The sequence below is a fragment of the Callithrix jacchus genome, chromosome 4, assembly GCF_049354715.1.
Source record: "Callithrix jacchus isolate 240 chromosome 4, calJac240_pri, whole genome shotgun sequence".
NCBI classification, from domain to species: domain Eukaryota; kingdom Metazoa; phylum Chordata; class Mammalia; order Primates; family Cebidae; genus Callithrix; species Callithrix jacchus.
In genome coordinates, this window is record NC_133505.1 from 159,183,399 (window position 1) to 159,203,783 (window position 20,385).

Genomic DNA, 20,385 nt, shown 5'->3' on the forward strand with positions numbered 1-20,385 from the left:
CTGTGACTTAGCTGAAATGCCAATATCTATTTATTATAATGGCTGTAGAAGCCTTGTATACAGAAAGAACAACCCAAGAGCTGTTTTCTTTCAGCCTCACATGAAATATTCAAGCAAGAAAATATAATAAAATAAATTCAATGGGATTTTTCATTTTCTTACCATTTGCTCTGTTTGTTGAATGTCTTTTGCTGTGGTTTTCACTGAAGCATTTGACAAGTCGCACATGGAGCAAAGGAGATCTAGATAGGTCCTTGCCTGCTCTTGCAAAGCTCTGAAGTGTTTGACCTGGAAAAGGCAATTGTCAGAGTGAAAGAGATGCATCAGCTATTTAGATGGCAAATACTTGTATCACTTGTAATATTCTGTTGACATTTCAAAAATAATCTTGCTATGCTCAGTGTTTCCACCATTTTGTTAAAGTGGTGTATATTAGTGACTCACAGGAAAAACTTCAAAACACTGATGGGGATTTATTATCCACCATTTGCTTTTCATTGTAAGTAAAGTATTCTGTATGGTCTGGGAAAGAGGAAAATGCAAAAAAAACTTTTATAATCTTTCCAGATTATTTGCTCATGTGCCAGCTTATTTTGCATTTCAGAGAAAGAATTTGTACCCTACTCTGGCCTGCTTCTTCACATGTTTTTGCCTATCTTAGAGAGAGAAGGCAAAGGTCAGTGAGTTGGTAGGTTTCATTGAAGTGAGGTGAAAACACAGATGTCTGGGCTTCTTTTTCTCTGCAGGAGATTCATCTTGTGCTCTTTCTTTTCTACAAGCCCAAGAAAGGATTCTCCAGGTGGACCTTTAATCTATTTACAGGAACAAAGAAATGTGTTTCTTTGCAGATGTTCAGATTCTATTCAGGCTACATTTTAGATACTGGGAATAGAGCATAAAGCAAAACCCTTGCTCCCAATGGAGTTTACATTCTCAGGAGGGAGACAAATGAATATAAATAAACAAACATGCGCTGGAATGTTTGGTAGTGCTAAATAGCATGTAGAAAAATCAAGGTGCTAGGCAGATAGTGTATGAGAAAGAAGCGCTGCTATGGCGGGGACAGTGTATCTCTTAGGCCCCTCTGAGGAAAAGACCTGAATGCATAGTGTGTCATAAGGTAAGAACATTCCAGGCAGGTGGACGTGGTGGGTAGAGAGGCAGCAAATGCAAAGCTCTGAGGCTGAAGCAGAGCGAACCAAGTGGGAGCAGAGGTAGGCGAGCAGGGTTGGGGCAAGTCATGGAGCCCCCTTATAAGGAGAGCTGACCATACATCCCAATCTGCTGGGCTTTGTCTCTAGTCTAGAGTTCCTCAGCTCAGAACCATTGACACCTGACTCCAAATAATTCTTTGTTGTGGGGGGCTGCTTTATACATTGCAGAATGTCAGCAGCATCCTCTGCATCTGTCCACTTAATGCCAGCAGCACCTCCACCACTTCCAGTTGTGACAACCAACAACGTGTTCAGACATTGCCAAATGTCGCCTGTGGGAGCAAAGTCACCATCTCCCCCACCCCAGTTGTGAACCACTGCTCTAGTTCCACTGGATGATGTCAAGCAGACTCTGTCCTATCAAGAAGGTTCTATTTGGGAAAACAAATCATATAACCAGCCTATGCATAAGCCATGATAAGAAGGTTCGAATTTAAGTGCAATGGGATAATACTGGAAGTATCATGGTCGGAGACAGGCTTTCAAAGACTCCCTTCTAACTTCGCGTGGAGAACAGGCCACAGGGCCTGTAGGCAGCAACAGTGCGCAGGTGTTAGGCTACTGCAGGGATCAGATGAACCGTGAAGATGGCCTGACCGGGGTGGTGGCTGAGGTGGTGAGAAGTGGTTCTTGTTTACTACATAAATAGGGATGAATAAGGGGGGTGGCATCGACTGCAAGTTGTAAGGGTAAAGCTGACCTCCAGGATTTTCCAAAATCACAGCATCAATCATGGCACCTGATTTTCTGACTCTGCTCTCAGTATTTGTCCTCTGCACTGTGTGGATTACCTAGATACACTATGCTCCTGTGGATATAATAAATACAGATCAATTTCACATGAAGTCAGAAGTAGCACCTTTTCAATTGAATGTACAAGCAATCTATGGTGTTGTGAGTCGTCAGCCACTGTGCACAAGTACCACATCATGCACCTATGACCCAGAGACCGTTATTTGTCTCAAACAACTTTGGGATATGAGAAGAGAACACGTTGTCAGAATTTCTATTTTATGAACATATTTAATTGAAGGAAATGATTGTATATTGTGAGATTTATATAATTGGTCTGATTTTGGAAGCACTGGAAGCAATATATAGAGTGTCAGTGACCACACAGCTGCAAAAGATGTTTGGTAAAATCAACTCTACAGAAAAATTTTTTTTTTTTGAGAGGGAGTCTCCCTCTGTCACCCAGGCTGGAGTGCAGTGGTGCAATCTCAGCTCACTGCAACCTCCATCTCTGGGTTCAAGCAATTCTCCTGCCTCAGCCTCCCAAGTAGCTGGGACTACAGGCTCAGGCCACCACACCCAGTTAATTTTTCGTATTTTTAGGAGAGACACGGTTTCACCGTGTTAGGCAGGATGGTCTCAATCTCCTGACCCTGTGATCCACCCACCACCTCCCAACGTGCTGGGATTACAGGTGTTAGCCACCGTGCCCGGCCAGAAAAATTTTATCTTACTTTTTTCCATTCCCTAAAGTTCATGTTTTATGCCTAATAAAAACATAGCAGACTGAAAGGAATCGAATCCATGTGCCATTATCTTGTGGTAGTGGGGGTGTATTATCTTCACATATGTATTAGGGCTTTATTACACAGGTGGTGCTGGGAATACACACTGCACCTTGGTACCATGCCCATTATATATGGATTCTCCAGTCACAAATCCAAGCTCAGCAGCTACTAAGGGCCCGCTCAGTTTTACATGAACGCAGTAAGTCCTCACTTAATGTTGTCAGCAGGTTCTTGGAAACTGCAAATATTTTAAGCAAAAAGTCATATAATGAAACAATTTTTGTTTTCATCAATGTTATAACAAAACTGCATGTTGAAGGAAATGACATTATTTGAGGACCTGCTGTACATGGTTTTGCTTAAAGTTTCAGTTTCTAAGACGTATCGATGGCATTAAGTGAGGACTTACTGCATGCACCAAGGGAAAAACTAAAAACAAAAAAACAAAAGAAATAAAAATGAAACAAACAAACAAAAAACAATGAAACAAAATAAAAAACCTTTCCACTTCAGAGTGACTGTGATCCAGGTGTGTCCACCACCTCGAAATCCCTTCTCTGGCTACTTTCAAAGGGGAGAAAGATCATTTTGAGAGACACGTGAAAGAGGTAGAAACGGAACCAGACAGTCACATAATCTGGAAGAAGGATCAGTATGCGCCTGTGGGTATGTGTGGTAAATCTCTTCCTGCCCTAGCAAAAGATCACTGGGATTAATACTTTCTTCTCCCCTCATCTCTTTAATTAATTAATTTATTTTTTGGTAACAAAGGAGAAAAATTAAGTGTTGATCTGAATTGTTCTGAATAAATTGCATTGGAAACAGCCACAAGGAAGGTGGCTTGTGATTCAAGAAAGCTCAGTCTAATAAAAAAGGCAGAGGATAGGCAGTTCTTCATTCATTTTTTTTTTCCAGCAACTGCGTTCTGAGGTTTTGGGGTTTTCTTTGTTTTGTTTTATTTTGTTTTTGAGACAGTCTTGCTCTGTTACCCGGGCTGGAGTGCAATGGCATGATCTCGATTCACTGCAACCTTCACCTCCCGGGTTCAAGCAATTCTCCTGTCTCAGCCTCCCAAGTAGCACAGGTGTGTGCCACCATGACCGGCTAACTTTTTTTTCCTGTATTTTTAAGTAGAGACTGGGTTTTACCATGGTGGAGGGCTGGTCTCGAACCCCCGACCTCGTGATCTGGTCGCCTCAGTCTCCCAAAATGCTGGGATTACAGACGTGAGCCACTGTGCTTGGCTCATTCATTTTTCTTGATTCAAGAAGAACCATGTTTCATTTGTCCTGATCCTATTCTTATAGAGTATAATATGAACGCTTTTGTGAACCATTTAATGACAATGCAAATCATTTAAGCCTTTAGAAAGTAGACTTTGGCAGATGAATTAACTAGACACATTTTTTTATGTGGACTCAATGAACAAATGCATTATGTTATTCTCAATTTGTGCATTATATCATTCTCTTATTAAATTATTTAATATTGTTAATTCATATCTGGCAGCAATAATCTTTATAACTAAATTCCTCTAAAATATTTTCCCATGGGGTTAGCACTGCATACAAAAGCTGCTTAGTACAAAAGTTTAAAAAATATTTCCCACATACTCTGAATAAGTCTCAGCAACAACATTTTAAGCCTGTGGATGTCAAATTAATATGCAATAGAATTCCTTTCACATAATAAAAATGAACATTTCATTCATTGTAATTCCATTCAGTAATTATTTATGAAGTACCTTGTTTATGCTTCAAAACTATGTGAGAAGCTAGTATTACTTCTCTGTTTATAAATCATGTTTATTTGCAGTGTGACATTTACATTTCATTATAACTTTTGGAAGTAAGTATACTTATAAATGTCACTTTTGATAGTAGAAACTATCTTGGAGGCTCGGAGAAATTACGTGACTTACCCATGGTCCCCAGCAGATTAGGTAACGGAATTGATCTTTCGTTACAGTGCCCATTCTCTTTCTTTCTTTTCTTTTTTTTTTTTTTTTTGGCGACATCTTGGCTCACTGCAACCTCCACCTCCTAGGTTCAAGCAATTCTTGTGCTTCAGCTTCCCTAATAGCTGGGATTACAGGTGCCTGCCACCACCCCCAGCTAATTTTTGTATTTTTAGTAGAGATGAGGTTTTACCATGTTGGCCAGGATGGTCTTGAACTCTTGACCTTATGTGATCCATCCACCTTGGCCTTTCAAAGCACTAGGATTACAGGCGTGAACCACTACTTCTGGCTCTATTCTCTTTTTTTTTCTGTTTAATAATTAATTTTAATATTTATTACTGTATTTTTTTTATTGTTATTTTTTAAATTTTTTGAGACAGAGTCTTGCTTTGTCACCTAGGCTGGAGTGCAGTGGCATGATCTTGGCTCATTGCAACCTCTGCCTCCTGGGTCCAAGTGATTCTCCTACCTCAGCCTCCAGAGTAGCTGGGATTATGCGTGCATACGACCATGCCTGGCTAATTTTTGTATTTTTAGTAGAGTTGGGGTTTCACCATGTTGGCCAGGTTGGTCTCAAACTCCTGACCTCAAGTGACTCACCCATCTCAGCCTCCCAAAGTACTGGGATTGTAGGCATGAGCCACTGCACTCAGCCCCCATTATCTTTCTAGTCTACCAGATTGGCCCCTCAGTATGATGTCCACCTTCTGGCTAGCACATGAACTCCGCTAGAACCAATCTCAGACCTTATTCCTACTTTTAGATTCCCAGGAGCCAATACAGTTTGGCACATCATAGGTACTTCACACATTTGCCTTGACTGCCTGAATGATTCACAAGAATAACACAAACTTTCAGGAGTTTACTACCTGCTTAACGGCTTCTGCCCTACTAAGAGGTGGTTGAGGGCTTGGCTGTAAATCTGGCTGGACTGCAGAAAGCCAGGCCTGGCACTGCTGCAGGGTGTCTTGTCGGCTGACGTGCTTCTGAAGTTCATGCTCCAAACTCTGGTACACCTGAGACAATACAACCATGCTGATATTAGGAGAACTGCTTTCTACCTCTATAAAGATCACTGGAATTCAATGAAACATGACCAGTACTTCTAAACGGATTTTCCCCCAAGACTCCCCAATTTCATACACATATCTAAAGCAGTTGGATGTCTCCCCATATGTTCCAACATGCAATGGCCATCCCCCAGTTGATAACTTCTCAGTCCACACATCAGAATGTAATATCTGGATGAGGGGAAGAGAACATGAGCAGGGTAAATATAACTATAGAGGCATCCTAGAATATACAAAATCATTGAAGTTAATTGTCATAAACATGTTAGAGGTTTTTGCAGCTTCTCTTCCTATGGTATAAATATTGCACTTTTTATTTAAGCTAGCAACTAAAAGTAAAAATAAAACATGATCTCAAAACAGATATCCAATGTTTCTCTAACTACAATGCTTCTCAAAAAAGATAACCAATGTTTCTCTAACTACAATGCTTCTGCATTTGAGGTTGGGTAAAATTTGAACTTAATTTTAACATAAGGAGCAGGGAGGCGAATGCCCTTACTTCATCTTAGAAGTCATGTTCCAGGGCAAAAATAATCCAGAATAATTCATACATTTTCTGATATGTCTATTTAATTAATTAATCCTTAAGAAGCCAACCAATTTTCATTTTATCCATAAAGACATATTAAGAATCAATTATGTGTCTACTTGAGATTAAGATGAGATATATCTGTGACGTTTCCATTTATAAAAAGGGAAAAAGGAAGAAAATTAGTTTAACTTGGCATTTCTTTCATTACTGAGACAATAGAAGCAATCATTGAATTCTGCTTTTCTCCATCATCATCTAAATTCATCATATTCATCTGACATTAGGTTATCCCTTATTTATTCTTGATCCAAGCAGAATTTTTAAAAGAATTGTGGTTTGTTCTCTTTATCACTTTCACAAACTTTTTATAAAGTTCTGATTATGGTCTTAGAATTTCATCTGCTTTTTTAAATTTTAAAAATTATGTTGGTCTTTCCAACATCCACCAATTTAAAAAAAACACAAAATTTAAACTGTATACCTAATGCAAAGGAAATGCCCACTGTGAAGGAAGTCAGTGTACAAGAAATCTCTGTTGAATGAGTGAATGAATGAACTCACTGGAAAGTTCTATGCGTAGCTCATTTTCTCTCTTTACTCCCCCTTTTCCCCCTTTGTCATCATTTTTAATTATCATTATATTTTTCTATTCCTCCTTTTGTTAACCTTTGAAGGTGATTTTTTTAAGTCTAGGAAGTTGACTAATGTCACCCAGTATTTTTAAGATTAATATTATGGTTAACACAGACCATTCTAACCATGTCACTGGTGTATTTCCAGTTCTTACTGGCTAGCCCAATACACAGAAAACTTCAAAGGCTTATAAAAACTCTTTGCAGTGTCATTTAAAAATTCTAGAATAATAGAAAGCTATTTACTTATTTTGCTAAGTTTTTGTAAAAAAAGCAATTCTTGTCCCTCTTAGACTTTTTTCTAAAACATTGAGAATTCTTTTTCAGTGGAAGTGTACCCACCTAAGTGTAAGTCAAATCTGGCACTTACTCCTTTCTCAAATTCTATGTGAATGCAAACAAATATTGATTTAGATTAGAACATGTGCTGTGTACAGTTAAAAAGAAAATAATGATTGTGAAAATTATGAAATAAATTTATTTTGTGTTACAAAATAAACAGAAAATTAGAAAGTATTGATGGTGTGCAAAGAAAAACAAACACTATAATCTCCTCAAATTCCTTTTACCAACAAACAAACTTTTTTGAGAGAGTCTCACTCTGTTACCCAGGCTGGAATCCAGTGGTGCGATGTTAGCTCACTGCAACCTCCGCCTCCTGGGTTCAAGCGATTCTCCTGTCTCAGCTTCCCGAGTAGGTAGGATTACAGGGGCACCACACCCAGCTAATATTTGTATTTTTAGTGGAGACAGGTTTCACCATGTTGGCCAGGCTAATCTCGAACTCCCGACCTCAAGTGATCCACCTGCTTCGGCCTTTCATAATGCTGGGATTACAGGCTTGGGCCACCAGGACCTGCCCAAATCAACTTTTAACAAGCTTTTCCATAATCAATCCATGGAATAAAGGAATTGAATAAAACAGTATCTGAAATTCACTGCTTAGTCACGTCAATCAAATATGAAATGTGATAGTTTCGTGTTCACATAGTGACTGTGAAATTTATCCTACTATTTCCCGTCTGGCAACACACCAAAACTAACCCAAATATTTGCTTAGTTTTATTTGTAAATTCTATTTACGAATTCTATTTGTAAAAAGTCTGTAGACTGCACAGCCTCTCTCCATAACTCCTCATCATCACGGAATGTTCTGTTGACACGCACCCTCTGAGCTGTGCTGCAGATCGCTGAGTAGCTGTCCTTTGTACCCTGCACATGAGCATGCACGTTTTGTTTCAGTTTCACTTGCAGGTGGTCTGCACACTGGCCAATCAAAGCATCACCTTTCATTTGAAGATTGTTCAAACGGTCTTCAAAACCAGCAATTTCTTCCATCATTGCCTGCAAAAATGAAACCAATACAGAGTTCTCATAATCCTACTTTTAGTTTTAAATAACTTCACCATCAAACAAAGTTCATGATAGATAATTTCATGGTTTAATATTGTTTTTGAAAGAATCTTGCAATTTATCTTATATATTGAATGAAAACAAAAGAACATGCATGTTTTCAGGGATACTCCAATGGGAAGAGTCAATGAGTTTAAGGGATTAGTTACATAAAGAATGAAGAAGTAACCTTTAAGACTACACATGGCTGGTCTTGGAGAGATACCTGTTCCATGGTATTATTACCAGACAGAAAGATGTCCCTATATTTTTTAGGTCTGTAAGTTATAATTCTGGCATAATTTTTATCTAAAACAGTCTCATTACTATTTTATCAAATTTATATAACATCTTATTTCTATAAGATTGGTGCAAAGGAGTTGTGGTTTTTGTCATTCCTTTTTTTTTGAGAGTCTCACTCTATTGCCCAGCCTGGAGTGCAGTGGAACAATCTCAGCTTACTGCAACCTCTGCCTCCCAGGTTCAAGCAATTCTCCTGCCTCAGCCTCCAAAATAGGTGCGGTTACAGGTGCGTGCCTCCACACCTGGCAATTTATTGTTATTATTTGTATTTTTAGTAGAGACAGGGTTTTACTATGTTGGCCAGGCTGGTCTCGTACTCCTGACCTCAAGTGATCTGCTGACCTCGGCCTCCCAAAGTGCTGGGATTACAGGTGTAAGCCAGCATGCCTGGCCTGTTATTACTTTTAATACAAAAACTGCAATTACTTTTGCACCAACATAATAATCTAATTCTAGATTTAGCAATAATCTAATATCTAATTTTTAATTGATGTGACATCTAACTTACATCTAATACTGTTTATGATAATAAAAATAGCATTTAAACTTATCATTTATGAAGTACCTGCTTTGGTCTAGGAATGACATATAAGCCCTGATGAATGTTATCATCATTGTTTTATAGATGAGGAAACTGAAGCACAGTGAGGTTGTACAACACAGTCAAGGTACAGCATAGCCCCCAGGCTTTGGACATAGCTCTGCCTGATTTCACCTCACACCACCATGCCCACTTGCGTTCTCTAGTAAGCATTCTTATAGATGACTCAGGGAGGAGGAATTTATGCATGGTGGCTCACACCTGTAATCCTGGCTGAGGTGGGTGGATCACCTGAGATCAGGAGTTAGAGACCAGCCTGGTCAACATGGTGAAGCCCTGTCTCTATTAAAATACAAAAATTAGCCAGGCATGGTGGAAGGCACCTGTAATCCCAGCTACTTGGGAGGCTGAGGCAGAAGAATCGCTTGAACTCAGGAGGTGGAGGTTGCAGTGAGCTGAGATTGCACCATTGCACTCTAGCCTGGGAAACAAAAGTGAAGCTCTGTCTCAAATAATAATAATAATAAATAAATAAATAAATAAATAAATAAATAAATAAAATCAGGTTCTTTTTTTTTTTTTTTTTGAGACGAAGTTTCGCTCTTGTTACCCAGGCTAGAGTGTAATAGTGCGATCTCGGCTCACCGCAACCTCCACCTCCTGGGTTCAGGCAATTCTCCTGCCTCAGCCTCCTGAATAGCTGGGATTACAGGCATGTGCCACCATGCCCAGCTAATTTTTGGTATCTTTAGTAGAGATGGGGTTTCACCATTTTGACCAGGATGGTCTCGATCTCTTGACCACGTGATCCACCCGCCTTGGCCTCCCAAAGTGCTGGGATTACAGGCTTGAGCCACCGCGCCTGGCCAGTTCTTTTTTTTTTTTTAACTATTATATGATGCTAATGATAAGTGACACAATCCAACCTAGGGTTGCCTCAGTAACCCATCATTATATCTACATTATATCTAAACTTGGGTGGCCCCTCAGCAGTCCAGTGTTTACTCCTTTTTCAAGTAGTGCTGGGCTAGCAGTTATTACATACATTCAATTGAAAAGAATCACTTTGTCTCCGAGTTGGAATAGAACCACTTCATCATGTGGTTATTCATGGGGTAGATTACCTTCTGGCTTAGTGTCTCCTCAGTGCCTACCAGAAGGTAATGTGTAGTTGCTTTTTTATTGGCATTTATTAAACAAAATCTTTCCTTACAGACAGAAATGTTGTAGCCTAGAGAGGCTAACTGGCTTTCCTAGTTATGACCATATCATGACTAAAATTGTTTTCCATTAAGATCACAAATAAGTTGCTCCATAAAATTGTGACCATACATCTATCATCTGGTACATATAATTGCTAAAAATACATATTAATAAAGATAAGAACTCTTCATATTAGTACTGTACTTTGTGATTTACAAAACATCTTCACAAATATCTCCTATGATTAGCACGACAGTTATGAGATGGGCTAGTATTGTTATCATCCTAAAGGATAAAAAGACAGACTCAGAGAGGCTAAGTTCTCTCTCCAAGAAGGGGAAGAGTCCAGCCTAGAATCCAGACTTCCTGATGGCTTTGGCTGCATTTTCTAAAATAGACTCCATAAAGACTAAATTCTGAGATAGGAATTATTAGCCGGGAAAAATGCAACCATGTGTTCAGAAGTTCAGTGCCAGGATTCAACTCTTCTTGATTCACTTGAATTGACAACAGTCAATTGCCAGAGGTGCTTGAGACTTAGACCTTGATAGGGTTTGGCTGTGCCCCCACCTAAATCTCATCTTGAATTTCCAAGTGTTGTGGAAGGGACCTGGTAGAAGATAATTGAATCATGGGGCAGGTCTTTCCTGTGCTGTTCTCATGAGAGTGAATAAGTCTCATGAGATCTGATGGTTTTTAAAAGGGAGAGTTTCCCTGCACAAGCCATCTGCCGCCATGTGAGAGGTGCCTTTATTGTGGGGTCTCCCTAGCCACATGGAACTATAAATCCAATAAACCTCTTTCTTTTTTAAATTGCCCAGTCTTGGGTATGTCTTTATCAGCAGCATTAAAATCGACTAATACAGACCTGGTTCTCTCGGTGCAATCATTATAAACCAGAGTTGCACCTGGGTATGCACCCCTGCCCCCCGCCACACACACGCACATGCACAGACGCGTGCATATACACACTGGTGAAGCTGTCCCAAAGGCAGCCCTTTAGAGGTCAGGGGTACCTTGTGGTGGGCCAGTTGCTGGGTGATCGTCTCCAGGCTGTTCGTCTCCAGGAGGTCGGGGGCTACCAGCCTGCTGGACATCTGCAGCAACCACTTTTCCACCTCTTGGAGCTCACTGTTGTAGTCTTCGTGGTCTTTGACTTTCGCTTCCAGACTGAAGACATGCTTCTGCAAAACCAGGTGCCCATCAGAGGTGACTTTCAAGTGAAAAACCTACTCCAAACTGTTTTGTGTTACAAAAAACCTGGTGCAACTCACAGATATATAGAGCTACTTATATCAGAAGACCACCAGGAATGGAAAAAAAAAAAGTACTCATTATGCCAATTAAATATTCATCTGAATAAAAAAAATATTGACCCATACCAGGCCTTAAAATTATGTGACAGAGAGGATGGAGTCAGAGCCCACATTTTGGCAAATAAACACTTTTACAGAATTGCTCATCTCTCCTTACCTTTCCTGCACTGCACAGGTCCTGGTAATCGCTTTGCAGTTGATCTATTTTGTCCTTTAAAGTGACATCCTGCACCAGTTCCAAAAGGGCTTCACCCTTCTCTCTCACTGACTTTACTGATGGTTCATGGGACAGCACCATTTGTTGAAGTGACTTGAATTACAAAGTAAAAAAAAATGAGCCTGCTCATCTCTGTGGACAAGATGAATAATACATATTCCTGTGGCATGCAAGAGATGATCCGCCTCAAAGAAAGACTGGTACATTACCAAACATTAAAGAGTGATTTATTATGGCTAACACATTTTCTAAATACAAAAAAAGAGGAACACATCAAATGGCCCTTCCTATGTGGAGAAAAAAAGGGTGGGAAATAGTTATATTTGGCTAAATTTAATATAGCTCATACTTCTGGCTTTCACCTTCTTACTTTCATCAGAGGAAAAAAAAAGTGCAATGTAAAATGGAGTGAGGCCACTGTCTTTTGATTTTTGAGGTCATGAAGTTAGTTCCAGTTAGAGCTAGTTATAGAGTTAGGGAGAACAATTCCAGTTGTGACCTTGCTGAGATAGGCTGAAAGCACTATTTAAATCTATCAAGAATTTAGTGGCTGGGAGGAAGAGGTTGTGATTCTCAGGTGGCATCTTCAAAGACAAGTTGTCAGGCTTGGCAGAGAAGCCAAGGATAGAAATAGACATTGGCTGGAAGCTTCTGACAGGAAAAGCTTTGGGGTAAGCCACCACACTGTGATTCTTAAAGATATTACTTAGTCATCCAGATCAAATTTATAACACATATTATTGCACATATAAGCTTGCATAATTGCTTCAAAAATTTGAACAGGTGAAGTACCTGTATCTATACCATGTATAGCTATATCTACACCACTACTTATTCTTTCAAAAATCAATTTCTAAGATACTTAGCTAGAGTTTGTTAATTAGAACTTATTTTCTTACAAATATGATATGTCATTTTCAATTTTCCATAGGTCAGCTTCTAGCCTTGGGTACCAGAAGACGAAGGGAAACCTCTATATGGAAAAGATAAAACCTACAGGTATGGAATCCTGATGCCAGCAAGATTCTGGAGGATTCAAATACCTGGATCACTGTCAGAAAAGATCTTAATTAATTGACAGATACATATTGATACAATCTTTGAGTATTAGATCTCTGAATGGAGAAAATAACTCTGAAGTACCGTATTTAACCCAATACATCTCCATAAGTCATGGCTTCACTGGCCAGCCGCAGAACGGGCATGCACGGGATGTATTCCAGCAGCTGTTACAGGTGACACACTGCAAGAATCACCTCCCTTCCATTTAGTCCCTGCGTGACCTCCGCAGGCACCTGTCAATGAGTAACAACACACTACCTTGTATTTAGATAACTGGGCTTTTTTCTCATATAATTCCATTTTGGGTTCTTCAGGAACATGTAGGATCTCCTGGTATTCTGCTATCCACTGTGTCAGTGCTTTACATTTATCTGAGAATTCCTTTGCTAAATGAAGACCTTTTTCCAGGGTCATGTGTTCTTTCCGGACAGTGCTGGTCAGTTCCTTCAACTGCTCCACGTGATCATGAATCTCTTTTCTTAACCTCTCTGCCTCGCTTTCCTCCAAGTATTTAACAGCCCTCTCTCCTTTCTCCCGGGCTGATTTCAGCAAACTGTGACCTTTTTCCATGTCTTTGAGCAAAACCTGAAAAAGAGAGTGAGTAGGAAGCAATGTTGTCTTCTTCTTATTATTTTTTGAGATGGAACTGCAACCTTCACCTCCATGTTCTAGCAATTCTCCTGCCTCAGCTTCCCAAGTAACTGGGACTACAGGCACGTGCCACCATGCCCAGCTAATTTTTGTATTTTTAGTAGAGACGAGGTTTCACCATGTTGGTCAGGCTGGTCTTGAACTCCTGAACGTAAGCAATCCACCTGCCTTGGCCTCCCAAAGTGCTGGGATTATAGTCATGAGCCACCGTGCCTGGACATTTCTTTCCCTTTTAAAGAAAGGTTTATCAAGTCCTGTTCTTAAGGCCACTTATTTCCCTTTAAAATAAGTTGTTGGCATTCATAACCACATTTGAACTGCCAGGAATCAGTAACCCCGACTTCTTTACTTCCATATAGGTTCTAAAAGTCTTGATAAATTTATCATTTCCAAGTCAGAGACATGAAAAACAACTTGATGTTTCTCTCATCCTGAGCAATCTCTTTCTAAAGACCTGAATTTAAACTCTGTAAAGACACTGGGCCATTAATTTGAGAAAGATATTTTTCACTTAATATTGAAGTGACTCACTGGTATTCTGTCAACACTTCCATGGGTGTCCATGTGTAAGTCATTCTGATAACAACACATCACAAATAAGTGAAAGCCAGCTTTTGGCCTTGAAGAGCCAAAAGCATTGCAAGTAACATGGTGAGGTCAGGATCGCCACTCATAACAGTTGGAATGATCACCTGTGCTTCCAATATCTACACAGAAGAATGGGGCAGCTTGGTGAAAGGAAAGGTTGGATATGAGTCTGAAGTGTGCGTGCCTACCTCCAATGTCTTCAATTTCTTCCCCATCATTGCTGTATCTGCTTTGTCAATCTTGGTAGCCACATTCTTGAAGTTCTTATGCGTAGAGCCATACCAGTCAGAATAGGAACTGAGGGATGATTCTGATTCCTCCAAACTTTGAATCTCTTCCTCCAGGGATTTTACTTGTTCCTTTGAAAGGAAAGAGAAAATTGAATGGTGAATTAAAGGCCTGTGCAGGGCCTTTGTTCATGAACATGTATCTTCCCTGGATGTTAGCAAAAGGAAGACTATTTTGGCCAGCAAAGTTAGTGGCTTATTCGGAGCACCTGGTGGCACACTCACCAGCACTTGGAGAAGCAGGGCCTGGTATCTAGAAGTCATCTGGGTGGCCTGGCAGCCCATTCTGCTGCTCACGTGGCTCTCATCCAGTATCTCCTGAGCTCTAGCTCCCACTTCCTCAACTTCATCTCTGTACGCAGTCACTTCTTCATGCCACTTCTGAAATGACAAAGTATTGAAGGGAAAGATTCAGTCTTAGGGATTTGGATAAGACAAATAGATATCTTTTAAACAGGAAATGGTTTCAGTGTATGTTTAGAAAATGTTTATTTTGAGATATAATTTTGGCAATGCTATATATTATCTTCATAAATATACAACAATGTGATATAAACTGTGCACTTGAGTTGGATAGTTTTCTGCATCTATTACACTTCAATTCAAAAGTTAAAAATGAAAACAGGACAGGTGTGGTGGCTCACGTCTGTAATCCCAGCTGCCTGGGAGGCTGAGACAGGAGAATCGCTTGAACCCAGGAGATGGAGGTTGCAGTGAGCCAACATCATGCCTCTGCACTCCAGCCTGGGTGACAGAGCAAGACTCTGTCTTCAATAAATAAATAAATAAAATAAAATAAAAATAAAAACAAAGTGGCATACGTTTTTATACCTCCTGTTGTACTTAGATTATTTTTAAAATGGGTAGATAATGAAAAGAAATTCCTAAGGCCCAAGCATTATTTTAGATGTATGCACTAAAATTGCATAAACATTAGAATAAAACTAATTCTCAAGTAATATTCCGATGCACTATGTTAGAGCAATTTCATATCAGAACCAAAAACTTAAATTATTGCAATACAAGCATTCATGTATCTTCACAAAACAAGGTAATAGGATATGGAAAAAATATATGAAACATTTACATTAAACTATATTTTATCAAAGACTAATTATGAAATAATTGCTGTAAGAGGAATGCTCCATTGTAATTTATTTTAAATTTCTAGGTAATCAAAAAGATTTTGTAAAGCATAAGCTTTGGACAAAGTTACTAAATATTTAATGAAGTAAACTATGCAAGCTAACTGCAGCTTCGACAAAGATCAGGAATCTGCATGAGTTGTACCTTCATCTGATGTAACTGTATCTCCTTGGTTGCTCTGTTCGACTGACGTCTGGTCCTGCGACCAACTTTCTCCTCTGCTGTTTTTAGCCATTCCTCTACTTGCTGAAACTTTTGCTCCATCAGCCTCAATTTGTTCACTACGTTATTGAAGTGAGTTCGGGTCTCAGACAGCCTGTGCTGGTAAGCCTGCCAGTCTTGCCGGAGGGACTCTAAAGCCCGGTCCTCTGCCTGTGGGATACCTGATGGGATCACATCCTCTCTGGTGTGCAGAACTGAGTTCAACAGTGCCTGCCCCTCTGCACAGTGTACCTGGAGCTCCTGCAGAGAAAATGGAATGGCTGTCACTCTCAATCATATTTCACACTTGCATGGGTTAGCATGTCTCACCCAAGCCAACTGTGCTGGCTTGAACTTCTCATTAGAAAAAAATAATTTGATTATGCCCTAAACAAAAATATGTCCTTAACAATATTGTCTCCCAAGTCAGAAGGATTCCTAAAATTTTTCCAATTAAAATACACACACACACACACACACACACACACACACATATATACCCTCCCTGATATTTTTCTCAATCAACAGTTTCTGAAATTTGACTTTTTAGATTACAGGGGAAAACACTCGTGAGTGAAGAGCTATTGTTTAAAAGAATGACCTAGGCTTATTATGGCTCATAATCTGCTTAAAGTGCCTTAAGCTTCTTGCTATGACATTGAATAGCTCAGTGCTACATTTGTGACTGAGAAGGAAACAATAAACCCTTTTTTTTTTGCTAAGAAGGGTTCTTTTGCCAAAGCTGTACTCTAGGCATTGCGGTGGCCAAGAAAAGTTGAACCTGGAGAGTGCAGGGCATGCAAACCTGGGAAACTGGTTCATCACACCTGCCCATCACACCTGCTCCGAGGTACAAATAAATTTCCTCCACCAAAGCTTTAGCCTCAAAGATCTACAAGTACAAATTTAGTATAAATCTACATTATACAAATTTAGTATAAATAAAGTTTTGAAGCACATATGCGATTTTTTATATTATAAAAAGAATCTTATACCCTTAAAGATGTTAGTAAAACAATATGACACACATATTTCTGGTGATAAACATAAATCTATACTGTCACTTGATTTGATTATCTAAAGTAAAAGAAATCAAGCCAAATCCCACCAACAATGTTAAAAAAATCAATACACGTAGTTAAAACATAGTATTTCTTAATACCATATTTAAAAAAACATTCTTACCATCAGATCAAACCACTTAAGACTGCTAATATATTTTTCTTATAAAATTAACAATTTCATATGGTTTCAACTAATAGAACATTTTTCTTCAAATATATGTCACTTCAAGCATGGTGTAATGTAAACACATATGCACATGGAAAGAGAAGAACTATAGATATACATGGTGAAATATGAATCAAAATGGCAACAAATACATAGTCTTTATCATAAAATTCTTAGACCTTTTTTCAAGATAATTTTTTACAATAATTTTCCTAATTCAAGGTTTGCAAACTCTTCCTATGAAGGGCCTGAGAGTAAATAATTTGGGCCTTGTGGGCCATCAGTCTCTGTTGCAATGATTTAACTCTGCCATTGTAGTATGAAAAAACCACAGACAATACATACATAAATGAGTGTGGCTGCATTCCAATAATATTTCATTTAAAAATACACACATTGTGGCCATGGGCAGCAGTTGACTCGTCCCTATCCTGATTTATTAATCTTCTCAGCATCTTTTCCACAGTTCATAACCAATTTATTATTTAAGTTAATATTTAATATATTCTCATATATTAGAATATTATGAGAATAGATGAATTCTCATATATTACAAATCTCAGCTCTGTATTTCGAAGAAAAAATATGGTTCAATATTTAAAATATATATTTATATATACTATTAAATATACAAAATATATAAACATAATATATTAAATATATTATATTAAAAATATATAAACAATATATATGTTCTATGACCCAAACTAGGCTTTCAGGTTATACATAGTAATTTCTGGGCTGGGCGTGGTGGCTCACACCTATAATCCCAGCACTTTGGGAGGCCGAGGTGGGCGGATCATGAGGTCAGGAGATCAAGACCACCTTGGCCAACATGGTGAAACCCCTTCTCTGCTAAAAATACAAAATAATTAGCTGGGCGTGGTAGCACGTGCCTGTAGTCCAATCTACTCAGGAGGCTGAGGCAGGAGAATCACTTGAACCCAGGAGGTGGAGGCTGCAGTGAGTTGAGATCACATCACTGCACTCCAGCCTGGGCGACAGAGCGAGACTGTCTCAAAATAAATAAATAAACACAATACAATAAAATAATAATTTCTAAATATGGTCCACACTACAGGCCAATCCCCACACCACTGTGCATGCTATGGAACATCAGGATCTAAAGAAATTCTGCTGTGTGGTTGCAGCATCACAATTCTCCACCACTGCTTCCTGTCACTAGCACCTTCCTTCCTTTTTAAACTTTGTGGTGGCTCACAGTAGAAAATGTAGGAATTAATGCATGGTGAAAACAGGGGTTGAAGTTAGCTTTGCACCACATTAATACTGGCTTAAGTGAAATATTTTCTTTTGACAGAACAACAGCAACATCTACTGGTGATAGGTAACTATTAGCTTAGTTCTGACACAAAAACGCAGAGAGCTCAGCATTTGCTTGCCAATGATGTTGGTGTATAGAACGAATAAGCGTTAAAGAAAATAGTTGATTCTAGTCAAATAAATTACAGCAGCTAAATCTGTGGACTAGGACATCCTACTCTTTGGAGGCAGGATGGATGAGACCCGTAAGTAAGCTGAGGAAACTGTGACCCTTCTAACTTTTATTATTTACTTACTTCATGAGTAGAAAACATATTAAAATAAGATTTTCTTCCATTTTGGTTAATCCTTACAACTCTCTGGATGAACTTGGGTCTGAGAAGTTCTCTCCTGCCTGAAGTCATCTAGCGCTCGGTGTCATTGAGGATTAGAGTCCCCACTTACTAACGGCAACTCCATTCTCTCTCTCTCTTTTTTTTTTTTTTTTTTGAGACTTAGTCTCACTCTTGCTGCCCAGGCTGGAGTGCAATGGCATGATCTCGGCTCACTGCAATCTCTGACTTCCCGGTTCAAGCAATTCTCCTGCCTCAGCCTCCCCAGTAGCTGGGATTTACAGGCACGCACCACCACGTCCAGCTAATTTTTGTATTTTTAGTAGGGATGGGGTTTCACCATGTTGGCCAGGATGGTCTCAATCTCCTGACCTCGTGATCTGCCTGCCTTGGCCTCCCAAAGTGCTGAGATTACAGGCATGAGCCACTGTGCCTGGCCCTCCATTATCTTGCTGTTATACAATTTCCAAGACCTAACAGAAAAAGGTCTTGATTTTTCCACCTTGTCCAAGCTGTAGGTAAAACTTTCCCAATCCTGAACAAATTCTGATCAGGGCTCATAGCACATTCGTAAGTTCCAACACATTGCAGGTGGGACATAAAGTGGTCTCATTGGCCTTTCTCTATCTTCTGCTGTTTGTTTTGTACCTGGTGGCCCCTTCTTGGTGAACTTCCTTGATTCCTACCTACTCCTTAAGGTAAGATTACAGGCCCTTCTTTCATGCTGCTATAAGATCCCTTATGTTAGTCTATTAATGTCCTCACCACATTGTTTATAATGATCTTTCTGTGGGTTTGTCTTCCTCACCAGATTTCAGGTTCCTTGAAGACAGAAATAATATCTCAATCATCTTTACCTGAAGTAGCTAGCAAAATACCTATACTGTATTAAGTATCCAGTAAATACTGAATGAGTAAATAAGTATATAGGTTATGAACAGTTTCTCTACCATGTCCGACATCTCACCATGAATTATGGCCTGCTGGCTTGGGCACCAACATTTTTTTTTTCTTCTTTAATTCCTTTTTCTAGAACTCTGAGCCTGAACCTTGTATCATCACCAATGTCACAAGTTTTGCTTAAAACAATATGGCTCAAGATATTGCCACTAGTTTGACTTTGTGTCACCTTCTAATGACTCCTGCTGCTGTTCCCCACATCTGATTTGATCCTTTAGGGAGAAATAGGCAGGTAAGTCCATTGATTAGGTCTCTAGCCATTCTTGTCAGGGCCAGCCTAGCTGCTATACGAGTTCCCCAAATGCCAGCTCTGTCCTATCTAAATTTCCTACAAAATGATGTCAACTAGCATATACTACTGAGGTCTTGGAATGTTTGTGATCAAACCTTATGGGAATTATGCTTAATGTGTATCGGCTAGCCACTGGACTCAAGGTTTCTATTAACTTTCTGTTGCTTAAAATAATAATTCCATATTCAGAATGAAGATTCCTCTGTTTTAGGATAAAGGAAGCTTTACCTGAAGATCACGCAAGGTCGTCTCATGAGTGTGGGCATCACCTTCAAGAACCGAATACTTGTCGAGCTTTTCTTGTTCTTGCCCCAACCAAGCCTCAAATGCCTTCAGATCTCTCTGATACTCTTGATGCAGGCGGACAAGTTTTTCAGACTTTGTTACTGTTTCCTATAATCAGCATTTAAAAAAATTAAGAATGGAACACATTACTTCATAAAGCATCA

General features: G+C 39.3%; 1 protein-coding gene across 33 annotated transcripts in view; it reads right to left on the minus strand.

Annotated features, from left to right (window-relative positions):
- Nucleotides 1–20,385, minus strand: part of SYNE1 (spectrin repeat containing nuclear envelope protein 1) — a 518,696-nt gene that overhangs the window by 220,384 nt on the left and 277,927 nt on the right. For all 33 annotated transcript variants that reach the window (XM_078370315.1, XM_035297742.3, XM_035297743.3 and 30 more), the window contains 10 exons: nt 20,165–20,329; nt 15,782–16,099; nt 14,717–14,872; nt 14,393–14,563; nt 13,224–13,550; nt 11,844–11,996; nt 11,387–11,554; nt 8,099–8,275; nt 5,564–5,710; nt 163–288 (listed from right to left, as the gene is read on the minus strand). In XM_078370315.1, the coding sequence (XP_078226441.1) occupies nt 163–288; nt 5,564–5,710; nt 8,099–8,275; nt 11,387–11,554; nt 11,844–11,996; nt 13,224–13,550; nt 14,393–14,563; nt 14,717–14,872; nt 15,782–16,099; nt 20,165–20,329 (1,908 nt within the window). The remainder of the gene's footprint in view (nt 1–162; nt 289–5,563; nt 5,711–8,098; nt 8,276–11,386; nt 11,555–11,843; nt 11,997–13,223; nt 13,551–14,392; nt 14,564–14,716; nt 14,873–15,781; nt 16,100–20,164; nt 20,330–20,385) is intronic.